This window comes from Cebus imitator, unplaced genomic scaffold, assembly GCF_001604975.1.
Source record: "Cebus imitator isolate Cc_AM_T3 unplaced genomic scaffold, Cebus_imitator-1.0 Scaffold0, whole genome shotgun sequence".
Taxonomy (NCBI): Eukaryota; Metazoa; Chordata; class Mammalia; order Primates; family Cebidae; genus Cebus; species Cebus imitator.
Window position 1 is genome coordinate 9215846 of NW_016107315.1, and position 10116 is coordinate 9225961.

The window sequence follows — 10116 nt, forward strand, 5'->3', positions numbered from 1 at the left end:
ATCTGAGAAAGAAAAGAAAAGGACAGAAGAGCCCTAAAGGTAAAAGCTGGAGGAGGAGGGTGATGGGGAAGGGAGGGATTTCTGAGCCACTTTCTTTCCCTAGTAAGTAAAACAAGGTCTCCAAAGGGAGGTCAAACTTTTCTCCTTGAGAGCACCAGAAGAATGAACAGACCCTGTGCAGTTCAAAGAGCCTTAGCCTGTGTGGCCTCAGGAAGTAACCACAAGATCAAGCTCCAGCAGGTATCAGAGCAACTGAGGTCATGAGGCCTCTGTACCTGCCTCACTCTCCTGCCTCCTCCACACCACGGATTTCAGCTTACTCTGGCTCCCTCTTCCTCCAAAGGGTAGGAAAGAATTAAGATACCGTACCTAGTAGTTTTAACTTACAAAACAGTATTTATTAACCCAGTTTTCCTCTTCTTGCCATAATATATAAGCATGACATAGACGGCCTGATACATCAGCATGGAGTTGCTAGAAAGCCCCTCCAGTCACTGCTTCTTGACTTACATGACTGGCTTTTGTTAGGCAACAGGACAGTAACTGCAGCCGGTTTTAAGTACTATACACAAAGCAGACCAACCGCAGGATCTCCAGCATCTGCCAAGGCTCACTGGGGTGGGCCTGGGAGCAAGAATCCAAAGCACTGTACAGATGATCAAAAAGCTTCTCTGGCAGAATACTGTTGTGGCTGCAGCTCTCCTTACAGAGCCAGAGCTGTCCACCTTTAAGCCTACTCCGTCAGACGCCTGCTTCTCTTGAAAGGCCTGGCATCTTCCCTTGGCTGATGGTCAGGCTGCACACCTGAGATGCCCTCGGACACAGTCCCACATGCCAACCCAAGGCTGGGCCACCATCGTGATCTTTCCAGCTGGTTCATCCAGCCAAGTGGTGCTATTGCTGCTTGTGTGGAAGGGGCTTCCAGGTGAGCGGGAGCTTCCTGTGGATCAGGGTGAGTCCGCAGAGGATGAGGAACACTCCTCCCCACCACAAGACCTCCTGGCACTCTCCATACAGCACATAGCCCAGAAAGGCCTGTGGGACAAAGACAGCTGTGAGGGACTCGACTTCAGCAGGTGGGCACAACATCACTCTCCTTGGACTGACTTCCTTCTAAAAGGGCCAGGAGGAAAGGTCTGGACCCAGAAGCCTTGGCTTGAAACCCAGCTGTCGCCTTCATCAAGTCACTCTATTCAGTCTCACCTGTAGGAATGGAGAGGCCACCTCACTCACTGCACTGGACCTCGGCAAAGTATACAAGAAAGACCCAGCAGAGGCCAGGAGGTAGGAGACACAGCTGGTACCTGGTGTTTCGTTCTCTCTCAACTCAATACTGACTAGGCTCAGCTCCATCTTGTCAACCTCAGACTACAGAGGGAAGAAAGGTCTCCAGGAATCCCAGCCCTCTAAATCTCATGGGGGCTTGAGTGCACAGAACCCTAGGAGGCAGCTAGGCTGCACAGTGACTTCAGGATGAGAGCTCCACCCTGAAGGCACAGCAAGCAAGTAGGGTTTTTACTGCCAGGCTTCACTCCTATCTAACTTGAGAATTCTCTATGATTAGAATTAGATTTGCTCCATCAATAGAGCATGCATCCAGGGGTCAAGCCAGAGCGCAACCTCTGCTTCAGTTTCTGTCCTTTCTTCTGTCTGGGAAAGGAGGGGTTCCCCAAGGACAATTCACCCAGAACCCAGATTCAGGACAAGAACATCACACCCTCAGGCTACTCACCGAGCTGAGGATATTTGAAAAAGTCACTGTGACCGATGCAATGGCTGAAGACATGGAGAAACTGAGGCCCCGGCTAAAGAAGGTCCACATCAGAGAATTGGTGCTCGCCATCACGATAATGCCTAAGATGCATAAACCCATGCTCACCTGCAGGAGAAAGTGTCACTGCAGCCACGCCCACCCTGGCCTGGGCAGTAACATGCAGACCCCCTCACAGCACACCCAGGGCTGTGGTTGCTGGCAGCCAGGCTTCTACTGAGATTCCATTACAGTTCAGAGAGCCTCACAGCTTTCCTACACAGGGCTTCACTTAACCCTCAGTGGACAGCAGATCCATCTTACAAATCATACAAACTCAGAGAAGACACTCATTTGGCCACCTTGCTGACCACGTGATCTAGGAAGAAGTAAAATGCCAATCCAAAGCCAGTATTTTCTACTGAACACCAGCCCCTTATTGGTCCCACAATGACCAGTTCTTGAAGATCAGTCGCAGGGGCCAAGTAGCTCTTACTTAGTAAGTAGTTTAAGTCAAGGGTAGAGTTCTTACTTCTTGAGATCAGGGAAAGCATGACTTAATGATATCTGCTCCCTATTCCCACCCCAGCAATCCTATACAAGTTGCAGCCCACTAAGGCTGACCCTCTGGGCATTCCTGAGGCCCTGTGCTAAGTGTTTAAGCATTCTCATTTACTCTTGAACTTCACTTTAAAGAGCCAGGGGCATGAAGTAACTTTCCTAAAGTGCTACAGTGGTGAGAGTCACCAGGCTTCAAAACCAGGCAGTGTAGCTGCATGCTCGTAAGGAGGACACTGGGGGAAACACCACCTCGGACTATTTAGTAATCCCAGACATCCCTTGGAGAACTTATAGATTTTTTCTTTCCTTTTTTTAAAGGAGAAAGTCTCAAGAGAAGAGAGGGTCTTTAGAAGCCTCCTACACAAAGGATATGCAACCCCCCTCCTTTGGTGGTGTTAGAAACCCACCTGGAAACAAGGTGGGGGGGGTGTAGGGGGAACCTAAATATCATACTTATTATTTGTAATGGTTTCTCAGCAGCTGAACACAGTGTCTTGAGAAAAGGTGCTTTCTTATAACTTACACCAGGGGTGTCCAATCTTTTGGCTTCCCTGGGCCACACTGGAAGAGCTGTCTTGGGTCACACATAAGATACAGTAAACTAATGAAAGCTGATGAGCTAAAAAAAAAAATCGCAAAAATCTCATGTTTTAAGAAAGCTTACAAATTTGTGTCGGGCCGCGGGATGGACAAGCTTGTTTTATACAAAGCACTATATGGCGCAGTGGCAACCTGCTTACATAAAGGGTTATGAAGGCCTGGTTCATTACAACAAACTTCACGGCCCATACAAAGAGTTATTCATTTTACTTTTGACCATTTACCCCATGAACTACACCCAATGGGATACTAACCTCAAGCATGGCAGCTCCCACTGGATTAGTCCTAAATAGGCTTAACCCTAAATAATCAGTGACCACTGTCCAGGGCAGAGGCTAACCCTGGGCTGCAGATGCAATTAAACTCCTCTAGCAAGCAGAGGCTGGTCTATAATACGGGACGGCTGGGGCAGAGATACACCTTAGCAGATGCCAGCAGGCAAGTTTAGGAGTTCTCAGTTTCAGAAAAACATCCAGACCGTCTGTCGGTATCCCCTTATGCCTACAGTAGCCCCGACTCCCAATTTCCCTGGTAGTGGGGCAGACTGGTTATCAGGTCACAACACCCGTTAATTACGAAGTAAAGGGATGGGCAACATGCTTCTCACCTTAAGAGTCACGTGGAGAGAAATGCTCAGGCACAAGGGACTTAAAATGAGAGGTAGAGGGTGAATGTAGGAGGTGTAGGTCTTCCCCCAGAGCGAACTAGCCCAATCGGAGAAAAGGTTTTAGGTGCCTGGTAAGGGAAAAGGCCTCAGTCCCCGACGTCTCTTACCGCCTACACTGGACGAGGGTTTGGCGTGATTAGACACGCTCTCCCACCCTAGCAGGCCGCAGGGTCAGCCCCGACCGGACAGACTGGCGAGTGTGCTGCGGCGCCCAGCGCCCACCCCTTCCCAACCTGGGAGCCCCGCGGGCCTCGCAGCGCCCCTCCTCCGCCCAGCCCCGCACTGCCCGCCCGCCCGCAGCAGCAGCAGCGCCCCGGGCTCGACCTCGCTGCCGAAGGCCAGCTTGGCGGAGGCGGCGGCCAGGGCCCCGAACGCGCCGGCGCAGAGGCAGTTGAATACGCCCCAGAAGCGGCGCCGCATCGCGCCCGCCTGGAGGTGCGGAGGGAATTCCGCGGGGGTGTCGGGGTAGGCGGCCGAGGACACCGCGCCGCCCGGGGGCCGCGGCCTCTCGCCCATGGTGCCTGCTGCAACCGTGCCTGGCGCCCGCCGCCCGCTAGGCCAAGCGCGCGCCGCAATTGGACGGCAGCCTCACGTGACGCGGCGCTCCCGTGACGCGGCTCCCGCAGGCCCCTTGGGAATCGCCCCCTGGCGCCTCGGAGGGGACAGGCCAGGGGGCGTGGCAGGGCCCTTGGGCGGTGGCGGCCTCCTGCCTAACCTGTAGTAGGTTTGTGCTCGGAGGGGGGTGGGGGGGGCACGTTGGGACCCGAGGCCTGAGGCCAGGCCGGGTACTGTGGACTCTGTGGTAGAAGGTAAACTCACTGCTTAGCGGTCTCCATCCCGGCCCCCCGGCCGCCCGGACCCCCGGGCCCCGGGCCTCCTGGCCCCCGGCTCCGGGTGAAACTTGTTAAAGATGCGAAACCGGCCCCACCCTGGCCCACCGAGTCTATCCACGTGGACGACCAGGCTGCCTCCTCTCCACCCTCCAGCCTGAGGACCGCCGGTCCGAGGGATGCCTCGGCAGGGGGCGCTGGGGACCTCCAGACCCAGAAAGATGGGAGAGCCCCAGATGGGGACACGCGCATCACAGAAAACCAAGAAACTACGGATCCGCGATGAGAGGAAGATAATCATCCATAATCGTGCCACGCAGGGCCAACGTGACTTCTAATCTCCTGTTGCACTTACATAAGTTTAAAATGTTTCCATGTAAAAAGTACATTTCCTTGAAAATAAACTGTTGTTGAAATGTATAAAGTACTATTTCCACTCTCCAGGAAAATCACTGGCAATAGAGCATTTTTCTATAAGTCTATTTGGTTATATAGAGTTAAAATGTTTTAAAAATTATAGAATATGGATATGGCTTTTTTAAAAAACAAAAATTATTTTACAGTTGAACATACTGTTCAACAGCATTCTTTTGCTATCTTCCGTTCAGCATGTTTTCATGGAAGTCCTTCCACACCATGCTCTTCTCTCATAGGGTGGTTTTGTAGTTCAAATAAAAGCACGGATAATTTCAGTAACGCCGAAATGGTACGAATGGTCCCATTTTGCAGATGAGGAAACAAGCTGAGGTCTCACTGCACCGCTCCATTGAGCCAAGAGCTGCTCAAAGATGATCACCTCGAAAAACTCTTATCAGGAAATCAAGAGATATTGCATTGATCAACTCTGCATGCTTTAAAGAATGTAAAGCAAGTTTCCTTAGAACAAACGATGCCTCTACTAGCACTAAAGGTTAAGTAAGCATCTCAGAGCCACTTCCCCTGTAAAGTGGTCTCTGCTACTCCCCTACCTTGGTTCCAGTCCTGTGGTTGTTCCTCTGGTTGTCTGTCTCTCTGCTAGCCTGCAAGCTCCTTGAGGGCAGGGACTACATCGTTGCTAATCTCCAGATTCCCAGCTCTGGTGATGATGGCTGAAGTGATGCCATCCTCAGACACTCTGCTGGGAAGTGATTTCTGCCTCTTAGAAACTGCTCTGTGTATACACATCACCTAGGGATCTTACTAAGATGAAGGGAATTCTGATTAGGTCTAGAGCTAGACTGAATTTTGTTTGTTTTGTGGGGAGACAGGGTCTCTCTGTCGCCCAGTCTGGAGCGCAATGGTGTAATCATGGCTCACTGCAGCCTTGAACTCCCAGGCTCAGCATTCTCTCAGCTCAGCCTCGTGAGTAGCCAGAACTACAGGCATGAACCATCAAGCCCAGTTAATTGTTTTTTCTTTCTTTTTTGAGATAAAGTCTTGCTCTGTCTCCCAGGCTGGAGTACAGTGGTGTGATCATAGCTCACTGCAGCTTCAACCTGCTGGGCTCAAGCGATTCTCCCACTTCGGCCTCCTGAGTAGCTGGGACTATGGGCACATGCCACTATACCTGGCTAATTTTTGTATTTTTTTGTATCGACAGTATTTTGACATGTTGCCCAGGCTGGTCTCTAACCTCTGAGATCAAGTGATCCACCTACCTTGGCTTCCCAAAATGCTGGGATTACAGGCGAGAGCTACTGCACCCAGCCCCCAGCCCCCAGCTTTTTTTTTTTTTTTTTTTAATTTTAACTTTTGTAGAGACAGGATCTCGTTGCATTGCCCAGGCTGGTCTCAAACTCCTGGTGTTAAGCAATCCTCCTACCTTGATATTCCAAGATATTGGGATTATAGGCATGAGCTACCATACCTGGCCCGATTCTGTATCTTGAGCAAGCTCCCAATGCTGTTGGTCAAAGGACCACACTGGGTACCAAGGCTCTAAATTACTGCTGTGCTTGGTGCACCTAAGTGCATTGCAACATTCTTGTCTCCCTAACAGGGTTCTGTCAAGGGCAGAAACCATATTTTCTATCTTGGTTCCTACCACAGTGCCCAATAATGTGGCCTTGTTACAGATGTTTGATTGAATAGACTATGGTTTGATTTTTTTAAAAAAACAACCAACCCACCTACCCACCCACACCGAACTTAACTAACAGCAATGCAAGCTAGAGCTTCTTGAACTGAGTCAGTGTGGAGGGGAAGGAATTCCACCCACATTTATTTTAAAAATCAGTTGAAACAAACCTCAGAGATGGCTTATGAGCAAAGATGATCCACTGAGTTCTTGGAGACTGTTTCAAATGCCCCATCACCTTTAAAGAACAGAAGTCACAAGAGACCTTAGGGGAATGGGAAGGAATTTAAAAGTATGAAGCCAGCCCCTGGTGTGAGACATTAGGAACAGGTGGGGTCCTAGGGAGTGAATGCTTTCTATTGCTTTCTCTCTCCAGCCTTACCTCAGTCTTTTCCTCCTGACTTTTTACTGTGTCCGTTTCTCTGCCTCTTCTTTGTTCTTCTTGGTTAAGCAAATAAGCACATGCTTTGAGCCAGTCCCTATTCCAGGCAGCAAAGTCACCTGAATGCCTAAGACAAGATCCCTGCACTCCTTGGGTTCTGGCTTTTTGCAAAATCTTAATTCTAATTCCCTGTCGAGAAGTGGCCCAGAGCTTTGTTTCCTTTCCTTGAAAGGAGTGATGTTCTGGGTTGAATTGTGTCCCTTAAAAAGATAGGTTGAGAGAAACTGTGCCCCTGTTTGCACCTTGATTTTGGACTACTGGCTTCTAGAACTGTGAGAAAATAGATTTCTGTTGTTTTAGGCCACCCACTTTGTAGTCATTTGTTATAACAGCCCTACAGCTAATACAGGTAATAAGTCCCAAGCCTCTTCATTATCAGCTTCAATATTCCACCTTTCTTCTACCTCCGAGGTAGTTGCAGTGTCTGTTCGCTACCTTATATTTAATACTACATTACAGTTCCTGTTTCATTTCTGGCCCTTAGGGATTTACTATTTATTATTCCTTGAGAGTTCAACTATACATTAAAATATTTTCCTACAGTTTTATTAAAATTCACCCATTTTGAATGAATATATATATTTTTTGAGACAGAGTCTCACTCTGTTACCAAGGCTGAAGTTCAGTGGTGCAATCTTGGCTTAGTGCAATCTCTGCCTCCTGGGTTCAGGCAATTCTTCTGCCTCAGCCTCCCGAGTAGCTGTGATTACAGGCACGTGCCACCATACCCAGCTAATTTTTGTATTTTTAGTATGGGGTTTTGCCATGTTGGCCAGGCTGGTCTTGAACTCCTGGCCTCAAGTGATCCACCTGCCTTGGCCTCCCAAAGTGCTGGGATTACAGGTGTGAGCCACCACATCTCACCCTATAATTCATTTTTTAGCAAATATAGAGTTGTCTAGCCATTATCACAAATTTTAAAACATTTCTATCACCTCAAAAAGTTCCCTTGTGCCCAGTCATTACCACTCCCACCCTAGCTCCAAGCAGACAATGATTTACTTTCTATCTCTATAATTTTGCCTTTTCTGTACTTTCCATATAAATGAAAACATATAATATGTGGTCTTTTGGGTTTGGTTTCTTTTACTTAGCATGTTTTTTCAGATTCATCATGTTGTAGCATGTTCCCTCTTTATTGCCAAGTAATATTCCATAATATGGAAAAATGTTCAATAGCATTAGTAATTAGGAAAATGCAAGTGACATAACTACACATCCGCTAGGATGGCTGCAGTGAAAAAGCTGACAATAACAAGTGTTGGTGAAAAGTGGAGAAACTGGAATACACTGTTGGTTGGAATGTAAAATGGTACATCTAAATGATAAATTTGGAAAACAGGCAATGTCTTAAAAAGTTAAATACATGCTTTTCAAATAACCCAGTAATTCTACTCCTAGGCATGTGCTCAAGAGATGTGAAACGTGTGTCCACACCATGACTTATACATGAATATTTATAGCTCCATTATTTATGACAGTCCTAAACTGGAAATAATTCAAATGAGTGGATAGTTTAATATATCCATATAATGGAATATTTGTCTCAATAAAAAAGAAAGAAGGTCCACTACATAGAAGTTCCTTGAGGGCAAGAGTTTTTATTTGCTTTGTTCACTGATGATTAGTGCCTGGCATACTGTAGGTATTCACTAAGTATGTGCTCAATGAACAACAGAATGACAATGTAAATCACTTTAATTATTATTTTAAAAAGGCTTTATTATGAAAAAAATGGCTTTATTTACAGTCATGGAAAATGCTCAAGGAAATACCAAAAGTAAAAATACAAAAATAATCTGTATTAACAAGTTTGCTTCTTAGACCTGCTACTAAGTCGGTTATTAAACTAACTGCAGGTTTTGGAACCACCATATATTGCTAGATCTTCCATAAGAATCAAAGGAGACTATGGCATAATCTAAGAAGAAAATGATGTGGCTAACATCCACTGTAAACCGTAGCTACAGGCTTTTATTTTTACAAAGACAAAAGGTTTTCCCTTACAGTTGATTCAAAGCCTCGAAGTGGGCCACTTAACAGCAGACTGTTAACTGTCACAGGGTGTATATAGATGCAGAATGTTCATTAGAAACTTGAGGGTCAGCCAGCACCACCTTATACACATTTAATAATTAAGGTCCGTAAATTCAGCTCTCCAAAGTGGCCAAGAGTAGGTCTTACTTGTAAAAGAGAAGAAACATCTCCAAACAAGGTGATGCCTAGATAGTTGACCAGAATCCTCATGATTCATTTCTTTTCTTTTCTTTTAAAAATACATTTTCAGCACGCAACTTTTCTGTCTCCTAAGTAATTTAAAAAACAAAAGAGAAAAAAAATTAGGCTCTAAGTCCTACAGGAAGTGTTTTTATTTTGGCATTCATTAAGTGGATATTTCAAATTAAGACTGGAATTTTCAATGTGCAAACTAAATATTAAACAAGAATCTGCTGTCTATGAAAATGTAACTGATTGAAGTATGCACAGAATAGCAATGACCAACATTTTTTTGCATTCAGGAAGCTCCCTGAAGTAAGCAGTTAACTGATTCAATAATTAAGTTTTAATAAAAGAATCATTTTTAAACCAGACAGGATTTATTCAGAACAATTTTTAGAGTTACCTCAGCAAGCCTGACATTTTCCTTCTTTAGCCGCACTACATACTGAATCTTCTGATGCAAGTTTTGGTGACCTACCAACTTTCCATTTTCCTCAGCAAGATACTCCACCTGCTTCCTTAACATGTCCATCTCCTGCAGGTAATCAATCCAAGGAGGAAAACACGAGAAATAGGTCTTAATTTTTCTTTTAAAACCACATTATTTCTTGCCTTCCAAGAGCACACGAAGTGCTAGAGTCCAGAATCCCAGCTTTCATGGCCATACAAACTCTGCAAACACCAAAGCAACTCTGAACTAAGGACACCCAATCACAGAAATGAGTTTTACACTGATTAGTTCTATAGATTTGAGTGTTCTAAGCATCATGAAAAAACCAACACCCTAGCGCACCTGGGATGTTCTCTCCCTTTCTTCATACATTTCTTCCAGCTTTGATCTCAGTTGTTCTTTTTCCTGGAATGCTTTAGACTCCAAAGTTCTGGTTCGTTCGACTTCCTCAGTCATTCTAAGGCACTCCATCTCTTTGTTATGAAGGACATTTTGGACTTCTTCTAGGCTATAAGAATAGGTATCACTTTATAGTATTT

The 10116-nt window shown here is 46.2% G+C and overlaps 2 protein-coding genes and 1 long non-coding RNA gene across 4 annotated transcripts in view; 1 reads left to right on the top strand and 2 right to left on the bottom strand.

Moving 5' to 3' along the window:
• Window positions 1-373: 373 nt before the first annotated feature.
• TMEM42 (transmembrane protein 42) lies at window positions 374-4154 on the bottom strand. Its single transcript, XM_017522120.2, has 3 exons — window positions 3903-4154; window positions 1733-1879; window positions 374-1035 (listed from the first exon to the last, which is right to left on the bottom strand). Exons 1-3 carry the CDS (start codon window positions 4092-4094, stop codon window positions 895-897), a joined length of 480 nt encoding a protein of 159 aa, XP_017377609.1. The 5' UTR covers window positions 4095-4154; the 3' UTR covers window positions 374-894.
• Window positions 4139-4945, top strand: LOC108299707. The gene is made up of 2 exons (XR_001823075.2): window positions 4139-4387; window positions 4565-4945. It is a non-coding gene; the product is annotated as an uncharacterized LOC108299707 (long non-coding RNA).
• A 3662-nt stretch (window positions 4946-8607) lies between these two features.
• KIF15 (kinesin family member 15) overlaps window positions 8608-10116 on the bottom strand; it is an 82420-nt gene continuing 80911 nt past the window's right edge. Inside the window, exons 33-35 of one of the 2 annotated variants that reach the window (XM_017522149.2) lie at window positions 9920-10085; window positions 9530-9661; window positions 8608-9212 (exon numbers count right to left, since the gene is read on the bottom strand). In XM_017522149.2, coding sequence (XP_017377638.2) covers window positions 9150-9212; window positions 9530-9661; window positions 9920-10085 — 361 coding nt within the window. In that variant the 3' untranslated portion in view covers window positions 8608-9149. The remainder of the gene's footprint in view (window positions 9213-9529; window positions 9662-9919; window positions 10086-10116) is intronic. The other variant, XM_017522160.2, reaches the window with a different exon arrangement.